At 34.3% G+C, this 24,270-nt stretch overlaps 1 protein-coding gene across 1 annotated transcript in view; it reads left to right on the top strand.

Annotated features, from left to right (window-relative positions):
- NCAM2 (neural cell adhesion molecule 2) overlaps positions 1-23,880 on the top strand; it is a 562,754-nt gene extending 538,874 nt beyond the window's left edge. The window contains exons 16-18 of the mRNA XM_061425859.1: positions 8,544-8,748; positions 13,284-13,403; positions 18,374-23,880. Of these exons, the coding sequence (XP_061281843.1) occupies positions 8,544-8,748; positions 13,284-13,403; positions 18,374-18,485 (437 nt within the window). The 3' untranslated portion in view covers positions 18,486-23,880. The remainder of the gene's footprint in view (positions 1-8,543; positions 8,749-13,283; positions 13,404-18,373) is intronic.
- The last annotated feature ends 390 nt before the right edge of the window (positions 23,881-24,270 follow it).

The raw sequence follows: 24,270 nt of genomic DNA, 5'->3' as shown, positions 1-24,270 counted from the left end.
GTTGTCACAGAGCACCAGGCTGTTCTCCCAATGCTATACCACAACTTCCCAGCATCTATCTATTTTACACATGGTAATGTATATATTTCAGTGCTGCTCTCTCCATTCTTCCCACTCTCTTCATCCCCTGCTGTGTCCACAAGTCCATCCCCTACATCTGTGACTATTCCTGCCCTGAAAATAGGTTCATCAGCACCACTTTTCTAGACTTCGTATATATGTGTTAACCTCAAATATATGCTTTTCTCTTTCTCACTTACTTCACTCTGTGTAACAGGCTCTAGGTTCATCCACCTCATTTCAACTGACTCACATTTCTTCATTTTATGACTGAGTAATATCCCATTATGTGTGTGTGTGTGTGTGTATATATATATATACATACACATATATATATACATATATATGTGTGTGTGTGTATATATGTATATATCTCACAACTTCTTCATTCATTCCTCTGCCAATGGACATCTAGGTTGCTTCCATGTCCTGGTTATTGTCAGTAATGCTGTAATGAACATTGGGGTGCATGTGTCTTTTTGAATTACGGTTTTCTCAGGGTATATGCCTGATAATGGAATTGCTGGATCATACAGTAGTTTTATTTTTAGTTTTTAAAGGAGCCTCCATACTGTTCTCCATAGTGGCTGGATCAATTTACATTTCTGCCTGCAGTGCAAGCATTTTTGTTGTTTAGTGGCTAAGTTGTGTCCAACTCTGCAACTCCATGGACTGTAGCATGCCAGGTTCCTCTGTCCATGGGATTTCCCAGACAAGAATCCTGGAGTAGGTTGCCATTTCCCTCTCCAGGGGATCTTCCTGTCTCAGGCATCTAACCTGTGGCTCCTGCATTGGCAGACAGATTCTCTACCACTAAGCCACCAGGGAAGCCCTTTTCTCCACATGTTCTCCATCATTTTTTTTTTTTTTTAATATATAGATGTTTCTATTATGGTCATTCTCACTGGGGTAGATGATACCTCATTGTAATTTTGTTTTGCATTTCTCTATTAATGAACAACGTTGCACATCTTTTCATGTTTGTTGACCATCTGCTTTTCTTCTTTGGAGAAATGTCGGTCTAGATCTTCCACATATTTTTTGACTAGGTTGTTTGTTTTTCTGATAATGAGCTGCTTGTTTATTTTGGAGATTAATCCTTTGTCAGTTGCTTCTTTTGCCATTATTTTCTTCCATTCTGAGAGTTATCTTTTCATCTTGTTTATAGTTTCCTTTGCTGTGCAAAAGCTTTTAAATTTAATTAGGTCCCATTTGTTTATTTTTGTTTTTATTCCCATTATTCTAGGAGGTGGGTCAAAGAGAATCTTGCTGTGAATTATGTCAATGAGTGTTCTGCCTATGTTTTCATCTAATAGATTTATTTTAAAATATGTATTACCCCAGAGAGTATCTTTTATAATGCATGAAGATTACTCTAGGTCCTTCTTAATCTAAAAATCTTACCTTTTGTTCCTTTGTTGTGCTTTGGGGAATCCAATGAATGAAATTAAATTAGGGAAACATATGCCTCATAAATGAAACTGGACTTCAATCAATGTATGTTAAGCCTAAAGACGTATGTTAGTTTTAATCTCTTTTGGTACATATCAGGAAACTCCTCTAATGCTGAACTAATTTTGAAGCACTCAATGAAGGTTTGTGAAGCCTAAGTGAATTAATAGTTCTTTAAAAAAAAATAATGAAACTATATAGACACAAAAGTCTACAGATAATCCAGATGTCTGATTTAAAATTAGCTGAGTTGCTGACCAACACAGCTTGTTTTCTTTTCTTTTCTTTTGGCCACACAGCATGCATGGGATGCAGGATCTTAGCTCCCAAGCCAGAAATGGAACCTCCCCCCTTCAATGGAAGCTCAGAGTCTTAACCACTGGACTACTAGGAAAGTCCCTCAAGACAGGTTAGAAGGAGCTCAAATGTAGAAAGCAGCCTGCTCCTTCTCTTTCCACATAGGATGAAATATATGTGCGTATAGATTTATACCTAGGTTTTCCATAAATCATTTGATATATGAAAATGATGCACTAGGCAAGAGGAAGGAAGAACGTGTAAACAGGAGACAAATAGACCTACCTCTATTGTAGAAGAGATTAGTATTTGTTCAAGGTCATGATCAACAACAAAAACTTTCCTTGTAGTCTTTTGTACACTTAACTGTATTTATCAGTGTGTGTGTGTGTGCTCAGTTGCACAGTCATAATTGTCTCTTTGCAATCCCGTGGACTGTAACCCACCAGGTTCCTCTGTCCATGGATTTTCCAGGCAAAAATACTGAAGTAGATTGCCATTTCCTACCTCAGGGTATATTTAGCACTATCATTTATGAAAATAATTACCACTATTCTGGGAGCAACAACCAAATCTCCATTTAGGACCATTTAAATTTAAATTAATCTCCCTTTAAATTTTTTAAAGTTTTTTCTCTATATTTTTATCACAAATTTATACATCTAAAAGTAATTCTCAACCTATACAGAGTTAAATAAAAAACTGAACTAATTAAGAATCAAAAAGCAATGGTACTTTTGTAAATAAAATATACAGTTTTTTAAAAAAATATTAGCATCAAACAATATTTCATGGAAAATTATTTAAGTGCTTTTAGCAGTAAGCTAATTTCTGCAACAGAAATATGAAAAAAGTCACACATATGACAGATGGGAATTTTTTTCCTTATTTTAGTGTTTTGATTTTATATTTTGATGACTATTAAATTGCAATTACATAACCTCTTGGGCTACATATTGGTTTATATGCCAATTCCTAACTTTCACAGTATGGGAGGTGCAGCTTGGAGGGATGTTGTAAAAACTCTCTTAGACTGACTCTCATATTTGCTTTCAATAATAAAATATGTACGTACAAATAGATGTTTGAATTTTTGACACCTAAATTATTTATATTTTATTAATTCTAACATGAAATCCTTTTTCAAAGAGAAATACAAAAGAACACCAAAAAAGAAGCTGAAAACAAGGATTCAAGAAAAATACAGAAAAGCAAGAAATAATTATTTGCATTATTGTACCAGTTTTAAATAGTTGTTTTTCTACTTGTAGCATAGAAAAAATGGATATTGACATGTTTATGTAAGCAAATTACACATTTTAATTTATTCACTAGTTTTATTGCCATCTTTTGACTATTTGATGTTGCTGCTGCTGCTGCTAAGTTGCTTCAGTCGTGTCTGACTCTGTGCGACCCCATAGATGGCAGCCCACCAGCTCCTCTGTCCCTGGGATTCTCCAGGCAAGAACACTGGAATGGGTTGCCATTTCCTTTTCCAATGCATACATGCATTCTAAATTGCTTCAGTCGTGTCCAACTCTGTGTGACTCCATGGACAGCAGCCCTCCAGGCTCCTCTGTCCACAGGATTCTCCAGGCAAGAATACTAGAGTAGGTTGCCATTTCCTTCTCCCATTTGATGCTGAATATTCAATACGAAATGTTGACTTAAACACAGGTATTAAAAAATCATAAAACTGAGAAGTTCCCTGTTGGTCTAGTCATTAAAATTTGGTGCTTTCACTGCCATGGCCTGGGTTCATTCAGGAACTAGGATACCAGGACCATGGACTGTGATATATATATAAACACACACACTAAGTTGCTTCAGTTGTGTCTGATTCTTTGAGACACTATGGACTGTCGCCTGCCAGGCTCCTCTGTCCATGGATTCCCCAGGCAAGAATTCTGGAGTGGGTTTCCATGCCTTCAGGCTAAATAACGGAGAAGGCAATGGCACCCCACTCCAGTACTCTTGCCTGGAAAATCCCATCGACGGAGGAGCCTGGAAGGCTGCCGTCCATGAGATCGCTAAGAGTCGGACCCGACTGAATGACTTCACTTTGACTTTTCCTTTTCATGCATTGGAGAAGGAAATGGCAACCCACTCTAGTGTTCTTGCCTGGAGAATCCCAGGGACGGAGGAGCTTGGTGGGCTGCCGTCTATGGGGTCGCACAGAGTTGGACGCGACTGATGCGACTTAGCAGCAGCAGGCTAAATAAATAGTCTTCAGTTCTACACATCTGATATTAAGGGTTATCTTGTAATGTGGAGACCTGAAAATATTTTTGTTTTTGTAATGGAGTTGAATAAAAATGAAGTCATAAAGCACATATGTAACCATTCTGGAAAGCTAAAAAGAAAAGATGGCTTTAAAATCCTTTAAATGATTGCCATGCTTAGTTTCAATGTATTAAGTAATTAAAACCATAATTTACTTATAAAGATTTTTTGTATATTTCTAAGGAAATAAATTATTCCTAGTCCCTAAATCCTAGTGATGCAATGCTATATATGGTAATGACTTTGTGAGAAGTCCAGACAAATAAGTGAACTTTTACAATAGACTAAGTTGGTAACAAAAGAAAGAAGGAAAATATTAGAAAATTTAACTTTCATAATTATTATAGCTTAACTTCATGGAATATGAGAAAATATAAACATTTAAATATATTGTTGGTGATGGACAGGAAAGCCTGGTGTGCTGCGAGTCATGGGGTCGCAAAGAGTCAGACACGACTGAACTAAACTGAACTGAAATACATTGTTAAGCTAAAAAAAGCTTTCACGAAAGAATGTAATTAAATATTTATTGCATAAAACTATTTGATATCCATGCCTATTCTTTGCATTGACAAAATATATATTTTTCTTAAAAATTAACTTTAGGTAGTCATCCAACTTTGTAATCATTAAAAAGGTATAACTTCGTTTCTCTAGGAAAAAAGTAATAGCTCTTAAAGTCAATATTCCCCCACCATAAGGTGCTTTACAAATACAATGTTTCTAAGCACTTTTTTGAACTCAGGAATGAAGCAGATCAATATACTGGTTTAATACTGAAAAGGTCACAAATAAAATATTTATCATTTAAAAGCTAACTAGCTAACACTAAGTCATTTCAAAACAGTGACTGTATTCTCAAAAGTGCACTGGGATGACCCAGAGGAATGGTACACGGAGGGAGGTGGGAAGGGGGTTCAGGATGGGGAACACGTGTATACCTGTGGCAGATTCATGTTGATGTATGGCAAAACCAATACAATATTGTAATTAGCCTCCAATTAAAATAAATAAATTTATATTAAAAAAGTATAATCAATGCTTAACAAGAGATTGTGAAGGTTGCTGATGAAGAAATATATTTATTGAATTAATTTAATTTTAAATGGTCAATTTTTTTCACCAAAACTGCATTTCCATAGAATTTTGTAATAATAATGATACTTGTTAAATTTTTACCTTGTGATTTAAATACATTATTATATTCACAAGTCTTTCCAACAACCTCATGGCTTAGTTTGTGGAGACTGTTTTCCAAATTGTCCCCATTTCAATAAAGAGGCATCTCAGCCTTAGAGAAAAGTTAAATGACTCAGCAAAGGATATGGGGGAATAAATGATGGAAGCAGGATTTTCTGATGCCAGATTCAATGCCTTTCTGAACAAAGCAAAAGTCTTCACATTTTAAAAATGGTAAATGGGGATTTATGTCATTGACCAGCTATATCATCATTGAGCTGTGGGATTCGTTGCCTAAAACTTTGACTAGGAATGCATGTGAGAGGAATCTAAATGAAGTAGGAAAGAAGTGATTGAAGTTCAAAGGTCATTTGAGTCAATATATCCACATGGGCTAACAATCAAATCTTTATTTTTCTACTGTTCTTATCCGAGCTTTGGTAGTTGAATCATGTGAGGCAAATCCAAAGTGATTACAAATTAACACTGAAAAACATATCTTTTGCTTTACATAAAATGAAAGCTCTCTCATAAGTCAATTGTCTTTATTGTAACAGTAGATTTAGGTGAGGATAATTTATACTTGAAAAGGAATAATGGAAGAAAAAGTATAATTATTTAAAGTGCTGAAACAAATCCTAGTTTTCTTGTTACATTATTTTTCTAGCATGAGGCACTAGGTTTCTTAATAGCGCATACAGATACATCTTTGAAAATTTAAAAATAATATTTGGAATCTCATTGTCCATTTGTATATTGAAACTTTGCATGACAAAATATCAAATTCCCATGGCTGAAAAATATTTTGTTTCTCTAGTCTTTCCTTAAAGTGGGTTCATGGGATAAGAGAATAGTTCTGTCAAAGTTAATAATTTCTCTGGATTCACACTAGGCAATTTTTCCACACTAAAACCGTCTAAATAGTACGGTAAACTTTGATAGGGGAAGCAGATTCTGAAAAAGGCATGAAAATTTTTTTTCCTCCAACACTGTGTTTCTATTGCCTGTTTCTAATTATGGGAAATAAAATAATTGTAATGAAAATGACACTTTTTAAGAGCATGTGAGTTCCAGGTTTGTTGATTCTGTGCTTAAAGAATTCTTATTTGCAACAACACGGGATGCTGTACAGGAATATCTATGTTCTAGCATGGGTGAACCATGAGGTTGCCTGAGTGAGTGCCGTGCACCATGTCACAGAAGGATTTTTATTACTCTACCTGCAAGCTCTGGGAGTGTTAAGAAATATGTTGTTGTTGTTTAGTTACTAAGTCATGTATCGCTCTTTTGTGACCTCATTAATTGTAATCCTCGAGGCTCCTTTGTCTATGGGATTTCCCAGGAAAGAGCACTGGAGTGGGTTGCCATTTCCTCCTCCAGGGGATCTCCCCAACTCAGGGATCAAACCTGTGTCTCCTGAATTGGTAGGCAGATTCTATAATATACCACCGAGCCACAAGGGAAGACTATTAAGGAATATAAATAACATACATTTCCTGAAAAAAAAAATAACTTTAGACATGAAATTCAGAAAAATAAACTAGTATTCAGACAGGTGTGATATATTCAAGATTGGCCTGTTAGTGGAAAATTCAACATAAGAACTCTTGTATCAGTTCCTTTGGATCACAATTTCTTCAATCATGTTTAAAGTATATTAGACATAACTTTAAAAATATGACTTAGAAAATCTTTATTTTGCATATATATATTTTTTCAGAAGTAGTGTTTGTAAAACCCAAATTTGCTTCTGTATCTGTCACTTGAATTGCATACCACTCACATACTGAGCATGCTATTATGATGCTGAGTGGTAAATGTATTTTATCATTTAAAATGATAATTATAAGTTTAAAATGTTATGTAGGCAAATTTTAACATTATCAAGGTCATTTTGAACAATTTTATATAATTGTTATATGACTCTGCTTTTTACCTCTAGATAACACAATATCTCCAGTTTAATCTTCTATCTTTCCATTATACTCTTTCCTATCTGCATTGTTATAATTGAGGAATTGCCCCCCATATTCAACTACAGGCATATAATATTTGATTCATTTTTGCTGCATTATCCCTCTTGCCGTTTCTACTCTGTTAATCAGTCTATTCCACCCTATTCTCTATCACCTCCTTCATGAATCCTTTGTGTATGACTTGTGGAATTTCCTCCAACCAAATGTCATGAAAAAGTGGCTCCCATCTTTCCCTACCTTTTCATGATATGACTTCAGTCAGTCAGTTCAGTCACTTAGTCATGTTCAACTCTTTGTGACGCCATGGACTGCAGCATGCCTGGCTTCCCTGTCCATCACCAACTCCCGGAGCTTACTCGAACTTATGTTCACTGAGTCCATCATGGATATGACTTCAGAAAGTTCACAACTCTGTTAAAGTTTGCCTCTGGTCTAATGTGATTTGTTAAACTATTAACTGGAGAAATACAAATAAATCATTTATTTTAAGTGATGCAGAGCAGGAATAGAGATGAGGTGTACAGAATGAACTTGTGCACACAGGGGGATGGAGGAGAGGATGGAACAAATTGAGAGAGTAGCATTGAATATTAGCACATAGCTAGTGGGAAGTTGCTGTACAGCACAGGGAGCTTAGCTCTGTTCTGTGGTGACATAGAGGGGCGGGACAGGTGTGGTGGGAGGGAGGCTCGAAGACAGGATGTATGTACACATTTGTCTGATTCACATTGTTGTACAGCAGAAATTAACACGTTGAAAAGTAGTTAGATTCTGATAAAAATGATTTTTGAAATATTTCTAGGATGATATTTTAAAGTGTATCCTCTGTCAAAGCAAAGTGCTATAGCATCATTTCAAGACTAAGTCTTAAAACTAAAATTATTCCAAATAGAACATCTATTTAACACATCTCTTACAGGAGTTTTGATTATCTTTTTTCTTTGAACAAAGCGATGATCTAAAAATGACTCTGACTTTCTTGTAGAGTACAATTAGGGTTATAATAAAATATTCATTATCTTCCCCAAAGGTAATCAAGAAGTATACTGTAAACTAGAGTTAGAGTGTTTTTTCTGAAGAAAATTTGTAAGAGATATTTCAAATTCTAACATGTCAGTTGCTTAAAACATTGTTTGAAAACCAGACAATAGCTCATGAAATTAAAGTGTGCTAGTAAAGATATTTTCCTGTCTCTTAAGTTGAATATTTCTCAGATAAGATGATTTCTTTTTTAAAATAACTGTATAATCTTTTCTAACTTGAGGTTTAATACAATTATTTTCTTTTATTTTTAAGACACACTTTTTAATGGTCTTGGGCTTGGAGCGGTCATTGGTCTGGGAGTCGCCGCACTCTTGCTAATCCTGGTGGTAACAGATGTCAGCTGCTTCTTTATTCGACAGTGTGGGTTATTGATGTGCATCACCAGGAGAATGTGTGGGAAGAAAAGTGGCTCCAGTGGTAAAAGTAAAGAACTTGAAGAAGGAAAAGCTGCATACCTGTGAGTATCAGACATCTGTGTCACAGTAATGAAAGACTTTTTAAATCACTACAGGGAGTTCACAATTTACATTTTATTTATGCAAAACTTAGAGTGATATGCAAAAAAAAGTGTTCCATATTAGCATCAACTTCAAAAGTTCTCTCATGTTCCTACCCAGACAAGACCACACTACTGCAGGTAACTCCCCCTCTCCCAGGCAACTACTATTCTGATTTTTTCATCATAGATCATTTTTAGCTTTTATAAAACTTGATATGTGTCTGCCTTCTTTCATTCAACATAATGTTTTAGAATTCATTCATGGTATTCTGTCAGTGATTCATTTCATTTTATTGTTGAGTCATTTCTATTCATTCTTGATTCATATATTTAGGCATTTCATGGCTTCATGCATTATGTCTTAGACTTAAGGATAGAGGAGAATTCATTTTTGCATGGCTGCATTCTTTTGTTTTGCTTTTAATCTCCAAACCTATTTCAAGCTTACTAGGCATTTCATCTATGACCATTTCTTATGGATATTATGTAAGGAATATTTTCACTTTAAGGGATAGTAAATTGAATAGTACACATTTTCAGTTAAAAAAATTAGTTTAAATATCCCAAAGAGTCACCTGCTCAGTTGTTGGACACAGTGGATAGCAAAGAACAAAATAAAATTAGACTATTTTAATGCTTGAAAGAATAATGAACATATGATATAGTAAATACAGTGGGATCCATTCCTATTCACTATCTTTTGCTATCCTCCTAGAAACATATACTTTCTTATAACTTGCTGTACTTTTAAGTTGCCTGATTAACTAAAGAAGTGTATCACCAAATTTAGCTTTAGTTCATTTTCCCATATACAGAAAACAACATGCTATTTAACATAATTATACATATATTATATACAGATGATACATATATATGCACACATGACTCAAAACTGAATTTTGTATATATTCATTCTTGCTCTACTATTAACTAAATGGAACAAGTATTAGGTAACAAGCACAACCTAGGGATAAAGTGGTGAACAAAACAAATAAGAACTTTATTCACATGGAATTCACATTTTAATGTAAGAATACAGATAATAAATGCTAAAAATAAAACTGTCTGATAGTGATAGGCACTAAAAAATAAAGAAAAACAGAATGGTATACTGTTACTAGAGTTTCAGTCACTGAAGACCTCTAGCTGGAGGTGAAACTAAACTGAAGAGTGAATGATCAAGAGTCACAAATATAATGATCAAGGGGAAGAGCATTCTGATCAGGTGTAACAGTAGTACAGAGGCTTTTAAGGCAGGAATGAGCTGACTATGTTAAGCACAAAGTGGATCTGAGTGGAATAAGACAGGTAAAGAAACTGGTACCAATATTAGTTAGGAGAATTGTCTGAGTACAAAAGGATTAAATCTTGTTGGGTTAAATGTTTTTTAAATAGAAAGTGAATAACAGTTTTTATTTTATTTTATTTTTTAAAGATTTATTTAGTTGCTCTGAAGAATGGATTACTGGAAGGTTGGTAGGTGTAAAGGAAAGATATAAAGTTAGGGAGACTAGATAGGAGAATCTTTAAATACTTCCGGTGGAAAGACATGGTCTTCTGTACCAAGATCGTAGTATATAGACATATGAAAGAGTATACCATCCAGATATAGACAAGGTAGAGTCAACTACTAGGAGCTGATTTGACTTTGAGGTGACAACAAGAGAGAAATCAGAAAGAACCTTCTTGTTTTGTCTTACTTGTCTAGAAGGATGTTGGTGACCATGTACAAAACAACCTGGTGTATCCAAGCTCTGTTGTTTGCTTCTATTTGACTTTATTAATTGGTAGTTTATCCACCAACACTTCTGTTTGTAATCCCTGCTGAGATCGATTAACCTTAAAGTCTTGGAAAGATGAAAGCGCATGGTTCATTTCATGCTTGTTGTCCATCATATCTTTTAAAATCATGATTTCCCCCGCCTTAGGGAAAAAGTTTTTAACTTTTTCAAAAAGTCATTGTTGTTTTTTTTTTTAATTTTATTTTTAAACTTCACAATATTGTATTGGTTTTGCCAAATATTGAAATGAATCCGCCACAGGTATACATGTGTTCCCCATCCTGAACCCTCCTCCCTCTTCCCTCCCCATACCATCCCTCTGGGTTGTCCCAGTGCACCAGCCCCAAGCATCCAGTATCGTGCATTGAACCTGGACTGGTGACTCATTCCATATATGATATTATACGTATTTCAATGCCATTCTCCCAAATCATCCCACCTTCTCCCTCTCCCACAGAGTCCAAAAGACTGTTCTATACATCAGTGTCTCTTTTGCTGTCTCGTATACAGGGTTATTGTTACCATCTTCCTAAATTCCATATATATGCGTTAATATACTGTATTGGTGTTTTTCTTTCTGGCTTACTTCACTCTGTATAATAGGCTCCAGTTTCATCCACCTCATTAGAACTGATTCAAATGTATTCTTTTTAATGGCTGCGTAATACTCCATTGTGTATATGTACCATAGCTTTCTTATCCATTCATCTGCTGATGGACATCTACGTTGCTTCCATGTCCTGGCTATTATAAACAGTGCTGCGATGAACACTGAGGTACACGTGTCTCTTTCCCTTCTGGTTTCCTCAGTGTGTATGCCCAGCAGTAGGATTGCTGGATCATAAGGCAGTTCTATTTCCAGTTTTTTAAGGAATCTCCACACTGTTCTCCATAGTGGCTTGTACTAGTTTGCATTCCCACCAACAGTGTAAGAAATTAACAATAACACAATAATAGTGGGAGACTTTAATACCCCACTCACACCTATGGATAGATCAACTAAACAGAAAATTAACAAGGAAACACAAACTTTAAATGATACAATAGGCCAGTTAGACCTAATTGATATCTATAGGACATTTCATCCCAAAACAATTAATTTCACCTTTTTCTCAAGTGCACATGGAACCTTCTCCAGGATAGATCACATCCTGGGCCATAAATCTAGCCTTGGTAAATTCAAAAACATTGAGATAATTCCAAAGAGTCATTGTTTCAACTAAAAAATATATAGAAAATCTCAATGTGAGATAGAATATAATTAATTTGATTTATTGAATATATACTATTTTCTAAACATGATCTCAAGCATTCTTGGACTAGTCTTTTGATGTGATCAGAAGTTATAAGACTGGGTATATTCGTTTCAAAACACATTAACTACATACTTAGAGCATCTTTATTTGAAGAATATTATATTGCAGAAAAAATGAGAAAGTCGATGGTATACAAGATAGCATTTGTATAAACTCCTAGAGTATTCCATTATTTGGCTTTTATTGCAAATTAGCATCTATCTTGTATTATCATAGTTCATCTTACAAAATGGCTAATTATTACTATTTTCTTAAACTACATGTATACTCTCATTTACCCAGGCATTGATTTGCAATAGCAAATACTATTGAACACCTAGGTAACCAGGCACTTTGGCACTAGTGGTAAAGAACACTCTTGCCAATACAGATGTAAGAGACACAGATTCGATCCCTGGGTCAAACCCACTCCAGTATTGTTGCCTAGAAAATCCCATGGACAGAGGAGCCTGGCAGGCTATGAACAAAGGGTCACAAAGACAGAGCACATGCACATCTAAGATTCAGAGATACAAATGTGAGGAAAAACAAACTAGTCCCTGCTATTGGCTTGTTACTCTGATGGGAAACACACTTTGGCTTAAACAAAAAAAATCATCAAATGGATAAATAAATAAGAATGTTTTGTGTAAATGTTAACTTTTTAGAAGAGAATTTACCTAATCAGATTTATATAAGCAAGTTTTAAAAATAATAAGATATAAACAATAATAGCAGATGACTAGTCAGTGTGTGTATATGTGTGTGGATTCTAGTGCATGTGTGCTCAGTTGTGTCTGACTCTGTAACCCCATGGACTAGGGCCGGTCAGACTCCTCTGTCCATGGAACTTTCCAGGCAAGAACACTGGAGTGTTACCTTCTCAAGGGGATATTCCTGACCCAGGGATCAAACCCATGTCTCTTTTGTCTCCTGCATTGGCAGGTGGATTCTTTACCAACTGCACCACCTGGGCAGCCCCCATGAGTGTGATTTGCTTTTGCACAGGCATGAAGAGGGATACCCAAATCCAGCCCCCTTTGCTACCACATGGGAAAAGGGAGTTATACCCAGATACCTCATGTCATAAATTTTATGCATCAACATGTTTTTTATTTATTTCCCAAAAGAAAGTGAGTGATCAGATTTTAAATTTGAATTATTTTGTGGAATATTTAACACAGTTTTGATGAAAAGAATTCTAGACAAAATGGAATTTCTTCTTTCTATTTTTTTCTGAACAATATTTGGCTAGATAAATTTCAATGGAAAAAAGATTCTTAGTAAATACTCCATTCTAGCCACATTGGATTTATTTAAAGGGTGATGAGATTTTGTGGAGATTTTTAGCTATGTTCTGTAATGCATCCATTCTTGCATTTTATAGGTGAGGTTTTATTTTTCTTTATTTTTCTAGGAAAGATGGATCAAAAGAACCAATAGTGGAGATGAGAACAGAGGATGAAAGAATTACTAATCATGAAGATGGGAGCCCAGTAAATGAGCCAAATGAAACCACACCACTAACAGAACCTGAGTATGTAGCTTGAAATCCTTAATTATTTTTGGATAAATATTTGTAAACTGACTATCACATTATCATTATCAATAGCATGTCTTGACAAATAACATTTTTAAAACAATGTTTCTTCTTCAATGAAAGTACATGTGAATATCAAAATTGAGATATTTCACATAAAGATTTTGTATCAGTGTAGGAGAAAATCTCCTGTTTAAATATATATTCATCGAGGGTGAGATGATTTGGGAGAATGGCATTGAAACATGTATATTATCATATGTGAAATGAATCCCCAGTCCAGGTTCGATGCATTATACAAGATGCTCAGGGCTGGTGCACTGGGATGACCCAGAGGGATGGGATAGGGAGGGAAATGAGAGGTGGGTTCAGGATGGGGAACACATGTACACCCATAAAAATAAACAAATAAATAAATAAATATTCATAAGTTTACGCAAATATAGCAGAATAATGGAAGCATGTTTCAAATTTGGACTTTCCTGCACTGATCTTGCTGTAAGAAAGTGATACTTTCAAAATGTGATTGATTTTACTGAAATAAAAATATATCAGGAAATTAGTTACTGCTTTGACTATGAATACAGAGTTGTAAAATAGAAATAAATAGTGTGAAATAAATATGTCTATTTTTTAAATGTATGTTTGTCAAGAAGAAGAGATGCTGTTAAATAATCTATTATTTCAATGATGCTTGGTCTCCAGTCAAAGCTATGTTATTTACTTAGTTCTGCATCCAGCAGAACTTGATTAAAACCATGATTAATACTTCAGCTAAACCCACAAAAATGGACATGTGCAAAAATGATGTTCATGAATATGAAGGTTAAAATGTTTAGAAACAAAGGTATTATTAGAAAGTAATAACAGCAGTATTCAACTGAATATATTCCCCTCATGGTGAATGGGCTTGCATAACTCAATGAAGATATGAGCCACACCATGTAAAGCCACCCCAGATGGACCACTCATAGTGAAGAGTTCTGACAAAACGTGATCCACTGGAGGAGGGAATGGCAAACCACTCCAATATACTAGCATGGGAACCCCACAGACCGTATAAAAAGCAAAAAGGTATGACACTGAAAGATAACCCCCCAGGTCGTAAGGTGTCCAGTGTGCTGCTGGGGAGACTGGAGGACAGCTACTAACAGCTTCAGGAAGAAGGAAGGTGCGGGACCAGTTGTGGATGTGTCTGGTGATGAAAGTAAAATCCGATGCTGCAAAGAACAGTATTGCATGTGAACCTGGAATGTTAGATCTATGAATCAAGGTAAATCGGTCATGGTCAAGCAGGACAGAGCAAGAATAAACATCATCTTAGGAATTAGTGAAAATGCCAGTCAAGGTTCAATGCACGATACTGGATGCTTTGGGCTAGTGCACTGGGACTACCCAGAGGGATGGTATGGGGAGGGAGGAGGGAGGAGGGTTCAGGATGGGGAGCACATGTATACCTGTGATGGATTCATTTTGATGTTTGGCAGAACTAATACAATTGTGTGGAGTTTGAAAATAAAATAAAATTTAAAAAAAATAAACATTATAGTTGGAAAAAAAATAAAATGGACAGGAATGGGTGAATTTAATTCAGACGACCATTACATCTACTCCTATGGGCAAGAATCCAAAGGAAGAAATGGAATAGCCCTTATAATAAACAAAAGAATGAAAAATGCAGTTCTTGGGTGTAACCTCAAAAATGACAGAATGGCCTCGGTTTGTTCCCAAGGCAAACCATTCAACATCACAGTAATCCAAGTTTATGCCCCAATGACTGATACCAAAGAACCTGAAGTTGATCAGTTCTATGAAGACCTAGGAGACTTCCTAGAACTAACCCCCAAAAAGATGTCCAATTCATCATAGGGGACTGGAATGCAAAAGTTTGAAGTAAAAAGACACCTGGAAAGACAGGCCAGTTTGGCCTTGGAGTACAAAATGAAGCAGAGAAAAGGCTAACAGAATTCTGCCAAGAGAACAGAATATATAACAGGACTATATACAGCTATATATCAGAACTGATTATAGCAAACACGCTTTTACAACTGCACAAGAGACAACTTTACACATGGACATCACCAAATGGTCAGTACAAAATCAGAATAATTACATTCTTTAGCTGAAGATGGAGTAGATGAATATAGTCAGCAAAAATAAGACATGGAGCTGACTGTGGCTCAGATCATCAGCTCCTTATAGCAAAATTCAGGTTTACACTAAAGAAAGTGGGGGAAAACTACTAGGCCAGTCATGCAACTTAAATCAAATCCCCTATGAATATACAATGGGGGTGATGAATAGATTCAAGGGATTAGATCTAGTAACAGAGTGCCCGAATAACTTTGGACAGAGGTTTGTAATATTGGTCAGGAGGCAGCAAACAAAACCATTCCAAAGAAAAAGAAATGCAAGAAGGCGAAGTGGTTGTCTGAGTAGGCTCTACAGAAAGCTGAAGAAAAAGAGAAGTGAAAATCAAGGGGGGAAAGGTACATCAGACATGGAACAACAAACTGGTTCAAAACTGGGGAAACAGTACGTGAAGGCTGTTGTCACCCTGCTTGTTTCACTTATATGCAGAGTACATCATGCAAAATGCCTGGCTGGATGAAACTCAGTTTGATTACTAGGATACCACTTTAATGACAGAAAGCCAAAAGAGTCTCCAGAGGGTGAAGGAGGAGAGTAAAAGAGTCAGCTTAAAACTCAATATTGAAAAAAATAAAACTAAGATCATGGCATCCGGTCTCATCACTTCATGGTAAAAAGAAGGGGAAAAGGTGGAAGCAGTGACAGATTTTGTCTTCTTGGGCTCTAAAACCACTGCAAATGTCAAAGCAATTAGATAATTGCTTCTAATTTCATAGGAAAGCTATGACAAACCTAGACAGTGTGTTAAAACGTAGAGACATCACTTTGCCAACAAAGGTGCAGATAGTCAAGGCAACGGTCTTTCCAGTAGTCATGTGGAGAGACTGGACAGTAAAGATGTTCACATCCAGTTCTCTGGATGTGAGAACTGGACAGTAAAGAAGGCAGAATACTGAAAAATTGATGCTTTAGAACTGTGTTGCTGGAGAAGACTCTTGAAAGTCCCTTGGACAGTAAGGAGATAAATCCAGTCACTCCTGAAGGAAATCAACCCTAAATATTCATTGGAAGAACTGATGCTGAAGTTGAACCCTCAATACTTTGGCCACCTAATGCCAATAGCTGACTTATTGGAAAAGACCCTGACGCTGTGAAAAACTGAAGACAGAAGGAGAAGAGGATGACAGAGGATGAGATGGTTGGATGGCATCACCTACTCAATGACAGCAACTTGGGCAAACTCAAGGAGACGGTGATGGACAGGAAAGCATGACATGCTCTAGTCCATGGGGTTGTGAAGAGTTGGACACGACTTGGTGACTGAACAACAATAACAATTGAAAATATTTGATACTGCCAAAATCAGGGTGATCACATTATTCTTTAAATATTGCTTACCAAAACGACATTTATATTTTATTGTTAAAAAACATCATTTTTCTTTACTAGCTAGTATTCTCTTGGAGATAAATTTGATTTAGGCTTCTCATCCTAAATCAAAGGCTGAGTGTTGTCACAGGTGAAGAAAATGACTTTTTTATAAATCCCCTTTATCTTCACTCAAGGGGAAAAATAATAATAATAATAATATTTAGACAAAGGTAGCAGTACTACTCTGAAGCTTTAATTTTGGTTTAAATCTTCAGGCCCTTTTTAATGACTTCAGTTAGGGATTATTACACTCTAATTTGAAGTTGACTCTTACAGAGGTAGTTTTTTAGTTTGGGTTCTGTACACTCCCCTTCAGAAATCAGAAATCTTTTCAATAAACAAAATATTATACAACAAAGAAACTTCCTACCTGTTAATTAACATTTACTATGATATAATGGTGTATGAAAGCTGGCTATGAAAATGCCCTTATATAGAACAGGGCTATATTTTGAAAGAAAACAAAACAAAATCAAAGCAAGATAATTTAATAATTATTCCGATTCTCAATTAAAAAATTTAACATAAAAATAACAAAATTAACAGTAATCTTTAAAAATATAATTTAACATAAGCATAAGTAATGAATAAATATACATATACAAAAATATACCATCCAATAGTTAATTGAAAACACTGATTAATTACAAGTGTAATAAATACTTCTGTAAGAGATATATTGAATTTAAACATCTTGCTGCACTCCTGTTTAAGCTCTAAGTTTCTGTATATTTTGCTGCTAGAAGTAACTCATTGTTTTTATACTCCTTTATGGCTGATATTTTCAGTTCTTGGGAAAAACAGACAAGAAGAATTCTGAATGCACTATTTATAATAATCATAAAAGAGAGCCTGACTGAATAGTTTTAAGATAGATGACACTTCACTCCCAGCAATGAAATGATTTACTTTTGATTGTTTTGTTTTCATGTAATAGCTTTGACTTTCCGAAGACAATGTCTTTCTCTTCTCATTCAGATATATTAAAAAATTGCAAATATATCCCAGAGGAACTAGCACAGTAGCATTCATTATTCCATACAATGGTGAGGTTAAAGTCACAGAGGTGAATTCTATTTGTAACTTAATTATTACTTTAACAAACCTGATTTTTTTTATTCATTCTAGTGTGTGTGTGTGTGTGTGTGTGTGTTAGTCATTTAGTCATGTTCACTGTTTGCGACACCATGGATTGTAGCCTGCCAGACTCCTCTGTCCCTGGAATTCTCTAGACAAGAATGCTGGAATGGTTGCCATTCCCTTCTCCAGGGAGTCTTGTCAACCCAGGGATTGAATCCCAGTCTCCCACATTGCAGACAGATTCTTTACCATCTGAGCCACCTAATTGTACTCCATTTCCTTCTACAAAACAATAATTTATATATTTATGGATATCACTTAAAGAGCCTTAGCCAATTGTCTATTATTTTTATATTCTCTTCCAGAAAATTGCCTTTAAAAGAAGAAAATGGGAAAGAAGTCCTAAATCCAGAAACGATAGAAATTAAGGTTTCTAACGACATCATTCAATCAAAAGAAGATGACAGCAAAGCATAACAGGAAGATTACAGTCTTGAATGATGAATGCTACAAAGAGCATTTGGATTGCAGTGACCCTATGACCAAAATTATTCCACTGACCTTAATTTCTTGGGAAACTTCTAGCTTGGAATAGCTTGTACACGTATACATAAGATCCAATATTCCTGCCCATGGTCCATTTCCTTTTGTTGTTATTGTTGTACTGTTGTTGCTTATTTTGTTATGAATTTAAATAGAGACCTGACTGGCACCAACTCTTGTGTATTCAATTGACTCTATGATTGAAGTACTGCAATTTATTATATAGATAAAATGCTCTATTTCTTCAGAAGTGTATTTCCTACCACAACCTCTCCACAAATAGGGAGTTTAAGAGAAAGCAAAACAAAAGCTTTGTGAGCTAAATGTATAAAAAAGCTCTGCATGTTTTTTAGTACAATTTTGGGCAAATAGATTATTAAAGTGGATTTCAGGTTAAGATGAAAATACTTAAGGTTACACTTTTCATCCAGAGAACTTCAGGGAATTTAGACTTGAAGGAGCTAGTTATCTTTAGCAAATGTTAAATATTGAGAGACACTTTGGGAAATTCTTTTTAAGTTATAATTACAGTGCTACTTCAATGTTAATTGTTAATAAATAGACGCTGAAGTGCCAGATCAAAATTGTTACCCATTTGAACGAATATTAGTTGTGTGTAAAATTAGATTAGAAAGATTCCATAAATCTCTATCTCTTATAGATGCCACATTCACTCATAATGGATTACACACAATGAAAATGTATTGCAAGTGAAATAATATTGATTTTTTGCCCTCAGCTTCAAATAAAATAAACTGAAATGGGAACAATATCAATGTTGTCTTGATATATTTATAAATGTGATATATGTGGTTATCTTTTACTTTTTAAACTAATTTTAATTAAAACAATGTCTTTAATTAAAAAAAAATCATATCCTCAGATACATTTTCCCCATTATTTTAGATAATCTCTCTTTAAAAATTCATTTTCCCAATGTTATAGGTTAACCATTATATGTAATTGGCTAATGGAACTTAAGATCCTTAGTGGTTAAGTTATGGAGAAATTAACATTAAACATTGCCATAAAAGTGTCAGTGACAAATGATTAAATCACCACTATGTCTTTTTATTCTGGATGTGGTAGCTAGAAGTCATTTTAAGATTTTGATAAACAATTTTGGTTGAAGAATTTCCTCAGATAATCAACACAAATTTTCTAATATTACTTATTAGTAATATGTACCAGAAGAAATACATATTAACTTCCAAGCTATGCAAGCTCCCAGAGGTAAAAGGCTGAAAAATACTTTTCACTTATATATGAGGTTAAAAATATGTATTTATGGTTATAAGTAGACATACCAAATGGGAGCAAGTTGTAGGTTACTTCTTACCCTAGAGAGCCAAAGGTTTCTTTAGGCCCCATCACATTCATAACTTTTCGTGTTTCAGGTGGTGAAGCTTAAATATAATAGACAGGTTAGGAAATACAGACCAATAGAACGTTGGAGGAAAGTCTTAACAGTGGAGAGTGATACTGCTGCTTTAGGGTATGGTATCTCTCTATGGGGATCTTTTGACAAATATTAAGTGTAATACTAACATCACTCATGAACACTTTTATTTACAAAGTGCTTAAAACTGTCAACTTAGGAGAGACAACTAACTCTCCAAAACTATGGTTATTAGAGGACAGAAGGTGCCCATCTGCACTTTCAGGCACTAAATCTCCACAGTGTCCTTGCCATGATGTACAGGGTTATACGATGCAGGAATCTCTCCTCGCTATCCTTTCAGGCACATCCTCAAGAAAAAACTTCCTGTGCCTACCTAGGAATTTGAGTAGGAATTATCTAACTGGTCTCTTAACGAATTTGACTGTTGCTGTTTAAGTTATGCTTTTCTGATCATCTCTTTGCTTTATTTTACTTTCTTTTTCCTTTGTTTTCCCTTTTGTATCAATGTGCTAAAACTAAGAAAAAAAATACTTGAATTAGTTTGTGCAGAGTAACTGGGCTTAGCAAAGTGTCCAGGAAGCAATCGGCATGGATGCTTATTTTTCCAGGATAGGGCTACATGGTTTTAAAGTAAATACAGTGAAAGAAAAACTTAAGAAAGCAGTTTAGCATGTTTACTCTTGTGATATCTGTGCTATACTTCAAGAGCAGAGAAATCATAATAAAGAACAAAGATTTTTGTCTCCTCAGTCTGAAAGTTCTGATTCTGTCATTTCTTTGGACTTTTCACCATAAAGCAGTTTGATTAAATAATTCTTTTATATATATATATATAAGTACATTATATATAAATATGTAGGCTGTTAAATTTTTGGCCACCAATGTGGAGTGATGATCTGAAGTTAACAGATAATCTGAAACTAATTGTAAACAGACTGTTTCAAGTGCATTGTTTCAATTGTCTGAGTGGTCCTTATCTCTTGTCCTTGAAATCCATGCCCTGCAACAGCAAGGCTATACTGTGATAAACCTTTTTTTTTTTTTTTTTTTTTTTTTTTCAAAGCATTTCAATGGAATACTCCAAATGACTCTACTTGTAAAAGTTTCAAAATGAGAGCTGGTTTGTAGTAAATTGTAAAATATGAGTAGACCTGAAATGATCTGTTTATTTTTCATTATTATTCTAAACTAAACATATCCATACATCTGTATAAATATTATTTTTAATGTCTGAGAGTACTCTTAAATGTTAGTATAAAATGTCAAAAGATTGAACTGAATATAGGTAGTGTTAAATAATTGGAACGCTGTGCTATTTTAAAGAAGCAAAAACATCACTGAAAATTCTGGTATTTCTTGATAGGTTATGTGCAATTAGGCAGTGACAATCTATATTCAATGACATATAAAAGAGAAAAGTAATATTAGAATTTTAATATGTATTTTGTTTTTAAGACTGGCACAAATTAATGTGTCAATGTACTTTACAATGATCTGCAAAGAAATTTTAAAATTTTGATTTCTAAAGATTTATTTATTATTTTTGTGGATTGACTTATGGCCATTCGATTGATTCTAACATCTAACATTAATATTAATGTAATGCTTCTCAATTTTTCCTGCATTTTTTACTACTAATACCTACAAAAGCATTTTTTCAAAGGCTATTTGATCCAGAAACATTTACATGAATCTTGGTCTTTGAATTAAACATTTATATAAATAGAAGATTTTTATTAATCAAATTATTTATTTGAGTGCCAACAATTAATTGTAACTTTATACTCATACCTTAAGTTTATGCTTCTTATTTTAAATAATTAAGAGGTATTTGTGCCTTTGGATTAGCATGATCTTTATTAAAAGAAAAAAGAACTGCAATCTCTATTGATATATTTTGCTTATATCTATGACACTTGAATGATACTGTCTTATCTATATTTAGTGAATAAGCTCAGTTCAGGCTACTTCACCTTGAATACAAAATCTCAATAAAACAAATTATTCTGTGTAACTTATTTCCACTCTTGATAAAGTGATTCTTTTAATGCACACATAAAACATACTTAGATTGTTCTGTATCGTTGTTCTAGACAATAAGTACCTTCTAGATATTGTTGAAATTGAGTTTTACTAGTTGTGAAACAAAGACAGCAGACTACTATTTCAAATAGGATAAATTATTATGGTGTCACTTGGGTCTACATTATTCCTGTTATATATTTGACTGGGGATCATAAACCATCCTTTATTGTTGACGATAAGATAATAATTGATGAAAATATCTACAGCTGAAGTGGTAGAAAGAACAATCTCAATTTCTTAATTTTAGGAAATATTGAAATAGCATATTACAATTACATATTAAATTTGCAATGTTGTTTTTCATGAAGAATAATGTAAATGCTCAATTTCAATACCTCATGGGTTCTTTTTCATAATCATATCCAAAGAGCTTATTCAACAGACTTTATAAGTAGATGAAATTACAGTTTTTAAATGAGATGAATTGCATTATTCATCTTTAGAAAGAAAAGATTTGCATCTTCATATTAACCCTTTAAATCATTATTGCATTGTCTTTCACACTGAAATCACATATTGATGTGTTAGCATATGCCAAAATTCAACTGTGGAAGGCTCATAAAAATGAAACACTTCAATCCTAAAGTGAAAATTTCTCAAAAATGTCTTCTACTTACAGACTTAATAATGTTGAGATGAAATGATTACACATGTAACTGAGTCTATATGTAGCAATTGCTGAACAAATATGATTTCCTTCCAAGTTCCTCTTCTTCCTTCTTAAAAATTGTATTTTCTCATTAGATGCAGCTATTTAACAACATTACACACAATGCTAATAATTTCTTCTCTTAAGCTCATATTATATGCAACATTTAATATTTTAGTAAACATAGTTAATATCCTTAGAAAAATTGTTTATTATTCACTATAGGATTTTACTGACACCTTAACTACATTAGTTGGTACCACTACTGTAATTTCTTAAATATTTTCAGGATTTTAACCACATGATGTTCTTAATAGTTAATATAAAAATTGCCCATACAAAGTTAATATTGCCACTTATTTTAGTATTTTTCCTAAAATTAAAGCGTATATCTTTTAGCATCTGGTCTTAGCCTTCCTTGGGAAAATGAAGTATTGACTATTGGATCATTTCAATCACAGCCAGACATTGGAGAATAGATGAAACAAAGAGCTGAAAAAATTCAGAAAGGCAAACTGAGCTCTGACACTAGGAGTAGGTAAGAAGGACCATCATGTGAGAGGTGTTGGAGCAAGAACAAGGAAGATTGTATAGATAAAAATTAAGGCCAATAATACTGATGCAAAGGAGGAAACTTACAGAAATCCAGAAAAGATAATTAACATACATAGAAGCTATGATTCAACTTTGCAAATAGGAGTTATTTTAGAGAAAAACAGGCATTATGTAAAACAAATGGTACTGTTAAAGAGAAAACATATCTATTCCAAGTTTTGAAGGGATGCTCATGGTTTAGCATTTGCCTCTAAACTCTGTTAGGCATCTGTAAACTTAGAAATAAAGTTTAAAAAAGAATCTTATTTTTTGGTATGTGAATTCTATGCTGTGCTCAGTATGCGTTGAAACATGCTGCCTTTTATTTTCTTTAACTTATATATGCCATTCAAATTCTATATTGTTAAGTTAGCAACCACAAAGTTTTCTTTTTGTTTCAATAGAGTATGTCCCTATGAAATGCTGTGTATATATGTCTAAACTGTAAAAATGATACTGCAAATGTTGAAGTTTTGTATTTATGAAAGACATTGAAAGTATGGCTTACAGTATATCAAAATTGTCACTCTTCACCATTTGTATATTAATAGTAAAATACTTTTACTTTAATAAAGTGTTGCATTTATGTTTATTTTGAATAGTATCTTGCAATGAATGAGCTTATGACTTTACAATTTTTTTTTTTTTTTTGAAAGAGGTTCCCAGACCTATCTCTATACATTCAAAAGAAGAGAATGCTTTCTGTCATCTTGCCTCATCCTGACTCAATCTTTTGGCTTCTATGCCTTGTCCAGTCAGAGAATGTAATGAATAAACACTTGGTAAGAGCAGTGAATCTCAAACCATGGCCCCTAGACCAGTAGCATTGACACCACCTGGGAACTTATTAAAAATGTGAACTTCTGGACCCCACCATGGACCTAAAAATCAGAATAATCTGGGAGAGGGGCCCAGGAGCCTGTCTTTCTAACAAGCCATCCCGGTACTTCTGAGGCACATAGAAATTTGATATGCACTTGGTAAAAAGA

The sequence above is a fragment of the Bos javanicus genome, chromosome 1 (assembly GCF_032452875.1).
Source record: "Bos javanicus breed banteng chromosome 1, ARS-OSU_banteng_1.0, whole genome shotgun sequence".
Taxonomy (NCBI): domain Eukaryota; kingdom Metazoa; phylum Chordata; class Mammalia; order Artiodactyla; family Bovidae; genus Bos; species Bos javanicus.
The sequence above is the reverse complement of the archived record's forward strand: the minus strand, read 5'-3'. Positions and strand labels throughout refer to the sequence as shown.